The sequence below is a fragment of the Salmo salar genome, chromosome ssa16 (genome assembly GCF_905237065.1).
Source record: "Salmo salar chromosome ssa16, Ssal_v3.1, whole genome shotgun sequence".
In the NCBI taxonomy this organism is placed as follows: Eukaryota; Metazoa; Chordata; class Actinopteri; order Salmoniformes; family Salmonidae; genus Salmo; species Salmo salar.
In genome coordinates, this window is record NC_059457.1 from 12,067,610 (window position 1) to 12,083,851 (window position 16,242).

Genomic DNA, 16,242 nt, shown 5'->3' on the forward strand with positions numbered 1-16,242 from the left:
GTTGAGGCGTACGTTGGTATGTTGAAGCGTACACGTACACATCTGTGTCTGTGTTTATGCATGATGTAAAATAAAAATGAACCATTGCACAACAGTATTGCAAAAACAGCCACACATGCCTCTATATGGGAAACAGCCACCCCCTCATACATACACATGTTATAGAGATTGCCAGATGGGTTTCCTCAGACAACGTCATGGCAGATGCAGAGTAAACACCTCCAGCCTCAGGCACTGTTCTCCTCTACGTGCTGTTACCACTACCTCATGGTCCCACTCCCAGGTCCACATTAGAATACATTTCCTTACCATACATCATACCAAACACCCACCATTATTCAATGATGTATGTTAAGTGATGTTTATTTCACCTTGCTAGGGGATATGTTTACATAGCATTTTTTTACATTTTAGTCATTTAGCAGACACTCTTATCCAGAGCGACTTACAGTAGTGAATGCATACATTTCATACAATTTCATACATTTTTTTTCTGTGCTGGCCCCCCGTGGGAATCGAACCCACAACCCTGGTGTTGCAAACACCATGCTCTACCAACTGAGCTACAGGGAAGGCAACGCAGAGATTGGCTTGCCTCAATGAGGTTTTAGTGAATGGTAGCATAGGGGAGCATTATGGCAGACATCCACACAGCCATATATGATAACGTAGGCTAAAGTACGAAAGGAGTGCGAATAAACTCCCATAGTCTTCAATACAGACCCGATCACTAATAACTCGCATTGGCAGGCACAGTATAGCCTACGTACAGTATACAAAGTGATTTGTGTGGACAGAAGACAATGGATGGAGAGTGCAACTGACAGACGGCTGGCCATTAGAGGTGTGAGGATGCTCTTGTGACACCTACTGGTCTGCATAGTCTCAATTTCCATCCTTTTGAGCGGCTCATAGAAAAGCTGGAATAAGGGAGACACTTTGCAGATGATGAAAAGATATGACAATTGGTCTCAGATATTTGAGGAAATGTACTTAAAATGAATAAAAATGCTATGATGCCCCAGTGAAACATCACAATAGCCTATGTCTGTATCAAAAGAGAGGTTGCCTAGTTTGTAATACTGTTCTATTAATGTATTCTAATTTCATCAGTGTTTTAATGGGTTGGACATGGACCTTATAGATAGACCTATGGTAGGCTACTATCCATTAGTAAATATGTTTTGATCTGAAATTGAACAGTCTGCCTAAACGAATTATCAAATACTGTAGCTACATTTGATTCACTTCCAGATATCTCACACGTGACATTTACATTTTAGTCATTTAGCAGACGCTCTTATCCAGAGCGACTTACAGTAGTGAAAGTATACATTACATACATTTTTTCTCCGTATTGGTCCCCCGTGGGAATCGAACCCACAACCCTGGTGTTGCAAACACCATGCTCTACCAACTGAGCTACAACTGTTACATAAGAGATGAATATAATTCGATTACAATAATAAGTTGGGCTAAAAACAAACAAAAGATAACTATTGTAAAATATACTGTGTCTGTAAAATGTATATAGTATGTATAAAATGGAAGTAGAAATCTATTAGTTTAGTCAAGTTAGGTGAGGGGTGGTAGGGTTAGGGGACAATAGTAAAGGAAAATATATAAACAAATATATATACAGTACCAGTCAAAAGTTCAGGGTTTTTCTCTATTTTCTACATTGTAGAATAATAGTGAAGACATCCAACTTTGAAATAACACATATGGAATCATGTAGTAACGAAAAAAGTGTTAAACAAATCAAAATATATTTTATATTTGAGATTCTTCAAAGTAGCCACCCTTTACCTTGATGACAGCTTTGCACACTCTTGGCATTCTCTCAACCAGCTTCAAGAGGTATTCACCTGGAATGCATTTCAATTAAGAGGTGTACCTTGTTAAAAGTTCATTTGTGGAATTTATTTCCTTCTTAATACGTTTGAGCCAATCAAAACCATCAAGCACTATGATGAAAGTGGCTCTCATGAGGACTGCCACAGGAAAGGAAGACCCAGAGTTACCTCTGCTGCATAGGATAAGTTCATTAGAGTTACCAGCCTCAGAAATTGCAGCCCAAATAAATTATTCAAGTAATAGACACATCTCAATGTCAACTGTTCAGAGGAGACTGCGTGGACATTAGACCAGTGGAAATCTGTCCTTTGGTCTGATGAGTCCAAATTTGCTGTGTCTTTGTGAGATGCAGAGTAGGTGAACAGATGATCTCCGCATGTGTAGTTTCCACCGTGAAGTATGGAGGAGGAGGTGTGATGGTGTGGGGGTGCTTTGCTGGTGACACTGTCTGTGATTTAATTTAGAATTCAAGGCACACTTAACCAGCATGGCTACCACAGCATTCTGCAGCGATACACCATCCCATTTGGTTTGCGCTTAGTGGGACTATCATTTGTTTTTCAACAGGACAATGACTCAACACACCTCCAGGCTGTGTAAGGGCTATTTGACCAAGAATGAGAGTGAAGGGGTGCTGCATCAGATGACCTGGCCTCCAGAATCACACAACCTCAACCCAATTGAGATGGTTTGGGATGAGTTGGTCCGCAGAGTGAAGGAAATGCAGCCAACTCAGCATATGGGAACTCCTTCAAGACTGTTGGAAAAGCATTCCAGGTGAAGCTGGTTGAGAGAATGCCAAGAGTGTGCAAAGCTGTCATCAAGGCAAAGGGTGGCTACTTTGAAGAATCTCAAATATAAAATATATTTTGATTTGTTTAACACTTTTTTGTTACTACATTCCATATGTGATTCCATATGTGTTATTTCATAGTTTTGATGTCAGAACTATTATTCTACAATGTAGAAAATTGTGAAAATAAAGAAAAATCCTTGAATGAGTAGGTGTGTCCAAACTTTTGACTGGTACTGTATATGTTTTATAAATACGTTATGGGGGATTGGAAATGATGCAGACAATTACACTGATGAAGCCACAATCTATATGCAATATTAAAGCCGATCTATTCCCTAAAAATAAAATAAATAAATCATGCACTTTTAAATAAACTATAATTCTTTCATCGTCAAAAGTAAATAATTGAGACATGTTTTTGATATACCAAACGATTGTATCTCCATTACCATTAATAAAATGTTTTACGCAAAGAAAAGACGCACAATTGTTATGAGCGCGCTGATGTAATTAACTTGTGAGATCCACGAATGTGCAAACATTGGCCGACAGCTTTCCTGCGTCTCATCAAGAATGTCAAACGCTCCTCGGTCACAGGCTCACAGCGGCCGCTGGTAGGAATGTCTGGGTTTTGTTTAAACTCTGCTGCTGTCATCGCTTCAATCTATTCGTTTCAATGCTGCGCTTCGCTATTTCCCGGACCCTGAGAATTAGCCTACTCCCTTAACTCGTCACTCAAGCCACCTATCACCGCTTTCCTCTCAAATCAGTGTAACTATAGGTACTGAAGCAGTGCCATCGAACTTCAAAACCCGCCCGTCTGGGATGGATTCACCGCGGTTTCTCACACAATTTATTACCAAGTGTCAGGGCTAAATAGTTTGCAGGTATTTATTTTCGTGGGGGCTGTGGTGAGAGAATTTATACTCCTATATTTTGTTTCCTTTTTATAGGTGGAATAAAGAACTTCGCACCACAACATACATTATGGGAATGTATATCCATTTGCTGCTTTTGCAGTATTTGGTTTCGAATTTTATGTGCAATGCTCTCGCTTTCGTCGAAGAACCCACAGATAAGCATGCGAAGTCGGATGGATATTGCGGCAGGATTTTACGGGCACAGACACAGGGTACACGGAGAGATGGCTACAATGAGTTTCGGCTAAGAGTCGAGGGGGACCCCGAAAACTACCAACCTGCAAGCATCTACAGAGGTATGCAACTAGAGCACAGTTTACTTACAGTTACTTGCTTGACTTTTGTTATACCCACCAAATTGAAGTGGCTTTGAAATGACAACTATCAGAAAGTAGCTTATTCCAGTAGCCTAACACCAAAGGCAAGTTTAAGTTCCGTGCACAAGTGACTTCATTTCGCAAATGTAGCCAACCAGAGTAGGCTACTTATCACACCTCATTATGTCACTTAAAATGCAAAACATGTAGGGACAGTTCGAAATTTACGGGGGGCGGGGTTGGTCCAACTCAAGGTGTCATAAAACAAATGCACCCCCCTCCTCAATGCAGTGTTCATTTTGGTACTCTTTTTTGTTGTTGTTGATTTAGTCTAGTCTTAGTCTTAGTCTGAATCAGGTTTGTCATTTAAATAATGATTTAGTCTTATTGTCAAAATAGCACAAACAGTGGGCCATTTTAGTCAACAAAATGCCCTTTCATTTTAGTCACTTCACATTTGTATTGCCTCATTAATTTATAGTAAACATAAATCACTGACTTCCATTTGAACAAACATACATAGCCTTGTCCTACCAACATATTCTTCTGCATAACATCATTTTCTTCCCAAGCATAACATTTTATTCCCAACAGCAGAAATATGACAGACATGTAAATAATATATAACAATTATCTGGCCATGTAAGGGGACCTAATTCAGCCTACCTAGATATTGCATATTACATACAAAACAAGCACACACACAAGCAGAGAGAGAGGGAGCGAAACGGAGAGTAGTACAATCACCAGATGCAAAGTAGTATGGGTTGCACCTCCGTCACTTAGTTGTCATTGTTATCAACGTTGCAGCCACATTGATGTCCAAAAGTAGAATGTGGCTAATGACTGTTTCGCCCAGTGATGTAGTCGAGTCGCTAAAACCTCGAGTCAGAATCAAGTTCCAGGTCCCTTGTGTTCGAGTCTGATTAAATGATGAGTCACCAATGGTCGAATCACGAGTCAAGTCACAAGTCCCTATGGCGGAAGTCCGAGTCCTTGTGCTTGAGTCCTGGTCCAAGTGTTCAAGTCGGAGTCACTGGGTCCACATTAACTCCAAATAAAGTTATTTACCCAATCAGATATAGTGTAGTGGGATTTAGTCAATAAATTGTTCGCTATCCATTTCCCTTTCTTTCCATGCTACCAGGGCCACGTTCAGTTGCAAAACATACTTGAACGCTGCAGATAGAAATTCTATTAACAGAGCCAACATTATTCCTTATTCAAAATGTCAGAGGCATGTTTGTTCTATATAGCATATTTCTATCCGAATGTATAGCTAGCTAATGAGGTAACATGACTGAACAAGGTGTTGCCTAAACAAATAGCTAACTGTCCAGTTTTAGAAAAGCCCGGTATACACTTTATGAATGTAAAATGGACAATAGAAAGAAAAAAACATAGCGCCGGTATTGTGGGTCATATCTTTTGGATGGTGATGGCTAGAATCAAGTAATTTTGTCAGAGGATATGAGGGAGACTTTGTTAGTATGTTGGTTACAGAACCTGGCTATGAAATGCAGTGGGGAAAGTGTCAGGGTTGAGTGAGACTACAAATTCAACAACTTTTCTATACTCAAGGGAGTATTGTATCGTTTTTAATTTCATAAAGCAGCTTGTGCTTCTTAACGGGAAAGGGTAACTAACTAGAAATCTGGTGGTGACTAGTTAGCTACATGGAAGCAAGCATTGCCTGTGCGATATGTGTATTCGGAGCCTGTCTGCCCACACTCATCGCTTGCTCACCTGCAGCTCACCAGCTGATGTAGGCTAGTGTGAGTGTGCCACGTCCTTCCCATTGCGGAACAGAACTGTGCTGCTAATATGAATTGTGCTTAACACTGAAAATCTCTCAATCTCTCCAAAAGCTTTTGTCCATTCCATTTAGTAGTCAGATGTTAGTCAACTGAAATTATATATTTTTTTGTTTACTTATAGTTTTTTTTCTGGGTCTATTTAGCAGTTATAGTCATGTCAATTGAAAAATTGGTGTTTGAGCAATATTTTGTTCACTTTTTGTTGACACAAATACTGCCCCAATGTAAAAAAAAATGTTTTCACATAACCCTCCCCTTGCACTTGAGCATGCTTTTGTGCCACAGTCAATGCCACGCAGGGCTATGGGCCAGAAGGTTGCGGGTTCGCCGACCACCGTGGACGAGCTCCCTCTCCCTGCCTGTTTCATTACGCTAAGATCAGAGTCGGCTGCAGACAATGATCAGCTAGGGGGAAATCAGATTTTCAACATTTTCATGCCATATTTATAATTTTAGAAAATATATGCAATAAATGTTCCACAAATTTTCTGCTCCAACGCACCACACAACCAATAACAAAGCATAACGACTCCTGCAGTTTTATATTTTTAAACATCACAATAAATGGACTATGTCAACCTCGAATAACAGAAAATACCTCCTTACCTATCTTGTAGGCCTGCCCAGTATCAAATGCTTTTAAATATTTTGGTGTTTTGTAACAGATGTCTCTTTCCATTCATCAAATGGCCACTGCACATTTTGGATTGATTGATATTATTTGTCAGTCATTTTTTGTTGTTGGGATATACACATTTTTTAGATATGCACTTTTTACATATTTTCTACCAGCATGTCACATGTGCAACAAGAGGAAAAAAACTCTAGACCACCTTTAATCCACACACAGAGACTCATACAAAGCTCTCCTTCGCCCTCCATTTGGCAAATCTGACTATAATTCAATCCTCCTGATTTCTGCTTACAAGCAAAAAATAAAGCAGGTAGTACCAGTGACTCGCTCAATACGGAAGTGGTCAGATGATGTGGATGCTTCGCTACAGGAGTGTTTTGCTAGCGCAGATTGGAATAAGTTCCGGGATTCATCCAATGGCATTGAGTATACCACCTCAGTCACCGGCTTCATCAATAAGTGCATCGACGACTTCATTCCCACAGTGACCGTACGTACATTTCAGAAACAGAAGCCATGGGTTACAGGCCACATACGCTATACACTTATAAGAAATCCCGCTATGCTCTCAGATGAACCATCAAACAGGCAAAGTGTCAATACAGGACTAAGATTGAATCCTACTACACCGGCTCTGACGTTCGTCGGATGTGGCAGGGCTTGCAAACTATTACGGACTACAAAGGGAAGCGCAGCCGAGAGCTACCCAGTGATGCGAGCCTACCAGATGAGCTAAATGCCTTTTATGCTTGCTTCGAGGCAAGCAACACTGAAGCATGCATGAGAGAACCAGCTGTTCCGGACGACTGTGATCACGCACTCCATAGCCGATGTGAGATACTTTTGAAATGTTTTTATTTTATTTAACTAGGGAAGTTTAAACAGGTCAACATTCACAAAGCCGCGGGGACAGATGGATTACCAGGACTTGTACTCAAAGCATGCGCAGCCCAACTGGCAAGTGTCTTCACTGCCATTTTCAACCTGTAATACCTACATTTTTAAACTACCACCATAGTCCCTGTGCCCAAGAAAGTGAAGGTAACCTGCTTAAATGATTACCACCCCGTAGCACTCACGTTGGTAGCCATGAAGTGCTTTGATAGGCTGGTCAGGGCTCACATCAACACCACCATGATGGAAACCCTAAACCCACTCCAATTTGCATACCGCCCCAACAGATCCACAGATTACGTAATCTCAATCGCATTCCACACTGCCCTTTCCCACCTGGACAAAAGGAACACCTATGTGAGAATGCTGTTCATTGACTACAGCTCAGTGTTCAACACCATAATACCCACAAAGCTCTTCACTAAGCTAAGGACCCTGGGACTAAACACCTTCCTCTGCAACTGGATCCTGGACTCCCTGACGCCCCCCCCAGGTGGTGAGGGTAGGCAACGACACATCTGCCACGCTGATCCTCAACACTGGGGCCCCTCAGGGGTGCGTGCTTAGTCCCCTCCTGTACTCCCTGTTCACCCACGACTGCATGGCCAAACATGACTCCAACACCATCATTAAGTTTGCTGACGACACAACAGTGGTAGGCCTGATCACCGACAACAATGAGACAGCCTAAAGGGAGGAGGTCAGAGACCTGGCAGTGTGGTGCCAGGACAACAAACAAAGGAGCTGATCGTGGATTATAGGAAAAGGAGGGCAGGACAGGCCCCCATTAACATTGACGGGGCTCAAGTGGAGCGGGTTGAGAGTTTCAAGTTCCTTGGTGTCCACATCACCAATGAACTGTCATGGTCCAAATACACCAAGACAGTTGTGAAAAGGGCATGACAACACCTTTTCCCCCTCAGGACACTGAAAAGATTTGGCAGGATCCCAAGATCCTCAAAGTTCTACAGCTGCACCATCGGGAGCATCCTGACTGGTTGCATCTTCGTCCGAGGGCCCAAAAAATTGTCAAAGATATATTTTTACACTGCTGCTACTCGCTGTTTATTATCCATGCATAGTCACTTTACAAATTACCTCGACTAACCTGTGCCCCTGCACATTGACTCGGCACCGATACCCCGTTTTTATTTAGTATTGTTATTGTTACATAATTTTCTTTTTACTATTGGACTTCCATTTTTTATTTTTTTGTAGTTTATTTAGTAAACTAAAACAATCCAACAATGCAGTTCAAGAAAATAGAGGTAAGGGCTTCTAAGTAAGCATTTCACGGTAAGGTGAAATGCGACAAAAAAAGGCTTACGCGACAAATATGATTTGACACACACACACACACACACACACACACACAGTGTGAAGATTTTTAAAAGTGACCGGGATTGCACTATTAAGTCGAGGACCTATTTCCATTGTGGTCCCTATTTTATTTTACATAAACGCATATATACGATTTCATAGATACAGACAAAAAATGATTGAGTTTGAGGGGGAGTTTAAGTACAAGTTTGTCTGTAGTTTATGCTTTAGATGTTTGGGGCTGCTGGTGAATCATGATGTGGAGGCATAATCAAAGTGACACTGGACTAGCGCACTTGCCAGAGTCATTGGGATGTATATAGCTAGGTTTCTATCTAATTGGTTAAAGATTTTCATGCAAATATTCTATAATTTGCGTAATAACAATATGCGCATTTGCGAGTTGTTTCCATGCTGTTTAATTATAGCGGGCTACCGTCTTGAAAGGTACGGGAAAAAAATATAAATGCAACATGTAGTATGGGTCCCAAAGATCCTCAACATTTTCCAGACACACAAAGCTTATTTCTCTCAAATTTTGTGCAAACATTTGTTTACATCCCTGTTAGTGAGCATTTCTCCTTTCCCAAGACAATCCTTCCACCTAACAGGTGTGGCATATTAAGAAGCTGATTAAACAGCATGATTATTACACAGGTGCACCTTGTGCTGGGTACAATAAAAAGGCCACTCTAAAATGTGTAGTTTTGTCACACAACACAATGCCACAGATATCTCAAGTTTTTAAGGAGTGTGCAACTGGCATGTTGACTGCAGGAATTTCCACTAGGGCTGTTGAAGGAGAATTTAATGTTCATTTCTCTACCATAAGCCACCTCCGATGTCGTTTTAGAGAATTTGGCAGTACGTCCAACCGGCCTCAGAACCACAGACTACGTGTAACCATGCCAGCCCAGGACCTCCACATCTGGCTTCTTCACCTGCTGGATCTTCTGAGACCAGCCACCCGGACAGCTGATGAAACTGAGGAGTAATTCTGTTTGTAATAAAGCCCCTTTGTGTGGAAAAACGTATTCTGATTGGATGGGCCTGGCTCCACAGTGGGTGGGCCTGGCTCACCCATAGCTTTGGCCCTGCCCAGTCATGTGAAATTATAGGACAAATTGGGAGAATGATGATCTGGAACTGACAGCGCATCTCAGTATCAGAACTTATACAGCCAGACTGGCCTGCTAATGTGCTTTTCTAGACCTTATAAACGGTTGAGAGTAGACCCACAGCAGATCCAAATGGAATGATTTTGTACTCACTTAAAAACAATAATGCAATTATTCATTGTATTGTCCCTAAATAAGATCAATTGAATCAATTCTTGCTCTGCTTTCTTGACATCTAAATCAACCAGGCAGGTCCTACAGGTTCTAGTTGTCGCACCTGGACTACTGCCCAGTTGAATGGTCATGTGCGGCAAAAAGGACATACAGTTGAAGTCGCAAGTTTACATACAATTGTTTACAGACAGATTATTTCATTTATAATTCACTATCACAATTCCAGTGAGTCAGAAGTTTACATACAGTAAGTTGACTGTTCCTTTATACGGCTTGGAAAATTCCAGAAAATGATGTCATGGCTTTAGAAGCTTCTGATAGGCTAACTGACATAATTTGAGTCAATTGGAGGTGTACCTGTGGCTGTATTTCTAGGCCTACCTTCAAACTCAGTGCCTCTTTGCTTGACATCATGGGAAAATCAAAAGAATGGTGTGAAAAGTGCAAATCAATCCCAGAACAACAGCAAAGGACCTTGTGACGATGGTGGAGGAAACAAAGTATCTATATCCACAGTAAAACGAGTCCTATATCGACATAACCTGAAAGGCCGCTCAGCAAGGAAGAAGCCACTGCTCCAAAACCACCATAAAAAAGCCAGACTACGGTTTGCAACTGCACATGGGGACAAAGATCGTACTTTTTGGAGAAATGTCCTCTGGTCTGATGAACCAAAAATAGAACTGTTTGGCCATCGTTAAGTTTGGAGGAACAAGGGGTCGCTTGCAAGCCGAAGAACACCATCCCAACCGTGAAGCACGGGGGTGACAGCATCATGTTGTGGGGTGCTTTGCTGCAGGAGGGACTGGTGCACTTCACAAAATAGATGGCATCATGAGGATGGAAAATTATGGGGATATATTGAAGCAACATCTCAAGACATCAGTTAGGAAGTTAAAGCTTGGTCGCAAATCGGTCTTCCAAATGGACAATGACCCCAAGCATACTTCCAAAATTGTGGCAAAATGGCTTAAGGACAAAAAAGTCAAGGTATTGGAGTGGCCATCACAAAGCCCTGACCTCAATCCTATAGAACATTTGTGGGCAGAACTGAAAAATGTGTGCGAGCAATGAGGCCTACAAACCTGACTCAGTTACACCAGCTCTGTCAGGAGGAATGGGCCGAAATTCACCCAACTTATTGTGGAAGGCAACCCGAAATGTTTGACCCAAGTTAAACAATTTAAAGGCAATGCTACCAACTACTAATTGAGTGTATGTAAACGTCTGACCCACTGGGAATGTGATGAAATAAAAGCTGAAATAAATATTCTCTTCTTAAAATAAAAACATTCTTAAAGTAAAGTGGTGATCCTAACTGACCTAAGACAGGGAATTTTTACTAGGATTAAATGTCAGGAATTGTGAGACTGAGTTTAAATGTATTTGTCTATGTAAACTTCCGACCTTAACTGTAGGTAAATTGAGTTGGTCCCGAACAAAGCAGCACATATCGCACTTAGATGTACACAGAGGGAAAGTGTCAATCTCTCTTACGTTTGGTTTTGTACACCCCTTCAAACAGCTGAAAATACAATATTTTTATCATGGAAAATATTTTTCACAGCGGTTTATTTGGTACAATGATTCTCTACACTATACTTGCTTGTTTTGTCACAAACTGAAATTAAGTGAACTATTCAAATTTTAGCAACCAGGAAATGGCCCACATACTGTAGTAGGCTCCACCGGCTGAGTTTGTTTCTCTTCTCAGTACCTGGGAGGGTCTGCACTTGGGATGGGACTACTTACTTTATCTTTGACCTATATTCTCTTAACTCCCCTCCTTTCCTGTTTCCAGTGACTCTGTACGCCTCCAGTCCCTCCTATTTTAGAGGCTTTACACTCATCGCTCTGAAGGAGGGGACGGAAGGAACCAGAGACGACCACTATGCTGGCAAATTCCAGGTAATATACTCTGCATGTTTTCTGTGCTCATATTTGAGTAATTATCTTTTGTATTACAAAATCACCACAAAGAGTCAATACATTCCTCCTAAAACCTCAGTAAGAACAGCTAAACGAGAGTTGTCTCTTTCGCTCAACTTGCGATGAAAATACACCACCTACTGAGTGAGAGTTCTCGAACAGTGAGAACAAACATCCTTAACTACCTCATAATATAAAAAGGAACAAACGCTCCCACAACCTGCTTAGCTTCAGCCCACACTGGCTCCTTCGTTTCCTTGAGTGTGTAACCTTTTTCTACTCTGAAGGTTTGAATCCCATTTTCATTGGCATCTTCAAATGTCCCTAATGCCACCCATGATAGATAATCAAATGCATTCAATATGCATTATGGTCCTGTTGAGGTCATGACATGATTATTACAATCGCATTACTACTGACTGGTTTTAGGTCTTTGTAGAAGTTGTCAATAATGTTAAATTTCATTAAATATCAAGCAATCCATCCACAGCTGGGGTGTCACGGCTGTCGAAAGGAGCGGACCAAAGTGCAGTGTGGTTGTAGTTCCACATTTGATTTAATCCGTGAAACTTTGCAATACATAAATAACTGACTTGACAAAACAACAAACCGTGACGCAGAGAGAAACAAACACTACTCAAAATATAATCACCCACAAAACCCAGGAAGAAAAACCCCTACTTAACTATGATCTCCAATTAGAGACAACGAGGACCAGCTGCCTCCAATTGGAGCCCATCCCAAACAAGCCAACAGGGTTTTGTATTTCTAAGAACATAGAAAAACACAAAACACCCCCTGTCACGCCCTGACCTACTCTACCATAGAAACTAACATCTTACTATGGTCAGGACGTGACCGTACCCCCCCCCCCAAAAGGTGCAGACTCCGAATGCAACTTAAACAAACAAAAACAAAAAGGGAGGGTAGGGTGGGCAACTCCAGTTTATGGTGGCTCAAATGCAGTCCACATAACCTTAACCTCCAGCAGAGGAGGCGGCTCCGGTTCGGGGCGTAATCCCCGCTCCACCCGCTGATCCTTCTGCTTTATTACCACCGGACCGTGGATCGTCGTCGAAAGAACCGGACTGTAGATCATTGCTGGAGGTTCTGGGCTGCAGGCCGCCGCTGGAGGTTCCCGGCTGCGGAGCGTCTCTGGAGGCTCCGGACTGGGGAGTGTCTCTGGAGGCTCCGGACTGGGGAGCGTCTCTGGAGGTCTGATGCATGGGACTGGCATAGGTGGCGCCAGACTGGTAACACGCACCTCAGGTCAAGTGCGGGGAGGAGGCACAGGACGTACTGGGCTGTGGAGGCGCACTGGAGGCCTGATGCGTGGGACCGGTACAGGTGGCACCGGGCTGCTGACACGCACCTCAGGGCGAGTGCGGAGAGGAGGCACAGGACGTACTAGCCTGTGGAAGCGCACTGGAGGGAGTGTGCGAGGAGGAGGCACAGGACGTACTGGGCTGTGGAGGCGCACTTGAGGTCTGATGCGTGGGACCGGTACAGGTGGCACCGGGCTGATGACACGCACCTCAGGGCGAGTGCGGAGAAGAGGCACAGGGTATACTGGGCCGTGGAGGCGCACTGGAGGTCTGGAGCTTATGGCTGGCACAACCCGTCTTTGCTGGATGCTCAACCCAGCTTGATAACTGCAAGGCGCGGGCACAGATCGCACCAGCCTGTGAGTGCGCCCTGACGACACAGTGCGCATCACCGCATAACACGGTGCTTGCCCAGTCACTCGCTCCCCACGGAAAGCACGGGGAGTTGGCTCAGGTCTCACCCCTGACCCCGCCAAACTACCAGTGTGCCCCCCCACCCCCCCAAAAAAATGTTTGTGGGCTGCCTCTCGTTCTTCCCCGGCAGGCTTCGATATCTGTCCAATACCTGGTCCCCTGGGAGGCGCTCTTCTCCTGCCCCTAAATCCTCCAAAGCCCTGGATATACTCCTCCTTTTCTCCTCAAATGTCCAGAGGTCCATATCACGCTGCTTGGTCCCTTAGTGGTGGGTGATTCTGTCACAGCTGTTGAAAGGAGCGGACCAAAGTGCAGCGTGGTTGTAGTTCCACATTTGATTTAATCCGTGAAACTTTGCAACACATAACTGACTTGACAAAACAACAAACCGTGACGCAGAGAGAAACAAACACTACTCAAACTATAATCACCCACAAAACCCAGGAAGAAAAACCCCTACTTAAATATGATCTCCAATTAGAGACAACGAGGACCAGCTGCCTCCAATTGGAGATCATCCCAAACAAGCCAACATAGGTTCTAGTTTTTGTATTTCTAAGAACATAGAAATAGAAAAACACAAAACACCCCCTGTCACGCCCTGACCTACTCTACCATAGAAAATAACATCTTACTATGGTCAGGACGTGACATGGGGGGCAAGCCCGCAGGCCGCCCAATGCATTTACGGTATCTCTCAATAGTAACCACCATTTATTTGTATATTTGAGTGATATAAAATAAAAGTGTACTATTTATTGCCTGATAAGTATGTATGGTTTAGGTTAATTTTCCATCCATTGTGGGCTCTGCCCGTCAAACAGAAGGGCAAATTTGCCTGTGTATCGCTAAGCTAGAAATTGATAACAACCTATTGTGAAGTGGGACTGATTGTCATCATTTAATTGCACAAATAATTGACAAATTATTCAATGAGATCAGCATGACACAGCAAAATGTATTTCCCATCCTATTGAACATCTGCTGGGAGATGTGCAAACAACAGCCTCAATCAATTTAAATAAAACTAAAGTATGTGAAGATAAAGTTAGTAAAATACTCCACTTGTGCCTTAGACCTCAGAGAAACAAACACAGATTTCCTAACCCTCCTCGCTCTTATTTATCTAGGCCAGAGAAGTTATTACCCAGGGAAGCAAGGGAAGCAAACTAAGTTTGTTTGGAGAGAGATGAGCCCAGATTAGATATAACCTTGTGTTTACAGAGATTAAAAGCATCACTTTGTTTCTACGTTACGGACAAGCTGACTCAGTTGGATATCTGCTCGTTAGGTCAAAGGGTGCGAGTGCATTACATGTAGCAGGGAAAATACACATTAGTGGTGGATGATCTACAGTGGCAGACTCCTTAGTGAAGGAATATTATACCACAGCAGGATATGACATAGTTAGGGGGAGATGGTCAACAGGTTAGGGGAAATATATGGTCACCTTGACCAAGTTTCAATAGGGCCCTGTGTCATAATGACCATGGCGTCTGTTCTTGCTGTGTCTATTCTGATAAAGGTATAGTTGTACCACTCATTTTCTCACATTTTTAAGAAGCAGAACTCAACTTCACACCTTTTTCGAAGGCAAAACATTTGCTTTCTTTACAGCATCATACTGTTAGATTTGGGTATGATTGAGGAACTATCTGTCTGTAGCGCAGGACCTGAAACAAGGATATGCATATTCTTGATACTATTTGAAAGGAAACACTTTGAAGTTTGTGGAGATGTGAAATTAATGTAGGAGAATATAACACAATAGATCGGGGTAAAGATAAAACAAGCAAAAAAACATGTGTTTTTTATTTATTTTTGTTGCATCATCTTTTAAATGCAAAATAAAGGCCAAACATTGAGGTAGGAAGCTGGGAATAATTTAGATGTTGTCCACAACAGGGCGACAGTGTGTGCAAAGTTTCAGACTGATACATTCAAGAATGAGAGAGCTACATAATATATAATATAAAGTCTCCCAAATGGCGCAGTGATCTAAGGCACTGCATCTCGGCGCTAGAAGCGTCGCTACAGACACCCTGGTTCGAATCCAGGCTGTATCACAACCGGCCGTTATTGAGAGTCCCATAGGGCTGCGCACAATTGGCCGGGTTTGGCCTGTGTAGGCCGTCATTGTAAACAATATTTTTTTCTTAACTGACTTGCTATGTTAAATAAAGGTTAAACTTTTTTTTGTTCTTTTTTTTTTTAAGTCTGCCAGGTGTCCCTCACGAGTTTGCCCAAATGTGGCCGAATTGGTCAATTGACTATTTTCTACATTGTAGAATAATAGTGAAGACATCAAAACTATGAAATAACACATATGGAATCATGTAGTAACCAAAAAAGTGTTAAACAAATCTAAATATATTTGAGATTCTTCAAAGTAGCCACCCTTTGCCTTGAGGACAGCTTTGCACACTCTTGGCATTCTCTCAACCAGCTTCATGAGGTAGTCACCTGGAATGCATTTCAATTACTATGTGTGCATTGTTAAAAGTTAATTTGTAGAATTTCTTTCCTTCTTAATGCGTTTGAGCCAGTCTGTTGTGTTGTGACAAGGTAGGAGTGGTATACAGAAGAAGGCCCTATTTGGTAAAAGACCAAGTCCATATTATGGCAAGAACGGCTCAAATAAGCAAAGAGAAACAACAGTCCATCATTACTTTAAGAGTGTGTTTTCTGTCCAAGTGACCTCCTTTTTAAAAGCTTTTCACACAAACC

General features: G+C 42.3%; 1 protein-coding gene across 4 annotated transcripts in view; it reads left to right on the top strand.

Moving 5' to 3' along the window:
- The first annotated feature begins 3,208 nt into the window (after positions 1-3,208).
- Positions 3,209-16,242, top strand: part of LOC106573225 (spondin-1) — a 137,320-nt gene continuing 124,286 nt past the window's right edge. For 3 of the 4 annotated variants that reach the window (XM_014148063.1, XM_045696944.1, XM_014148064.1), the window contains exons 1-3: positions 3,209-3,267; positions 3,607-3,869; positions 11,649-11,755. In XM_014148063.1, coding sequence (XP_014003538.1) covers positions 3,227-3,267; positions 3,607-3,869; positions 11,649-11,755 — 411 coding nt within the window. In that variant the 5' untranslated portion in view covers positions 3,209-3,226. Of the gene's footprint in view, positions 3,435-3,606; positions 3,870-11,648; positions 11,756-16,242 lie in introns of all 4 variants that reach the window. The other variant, XM_014148065.2, reaches the window with a different exon arrangement.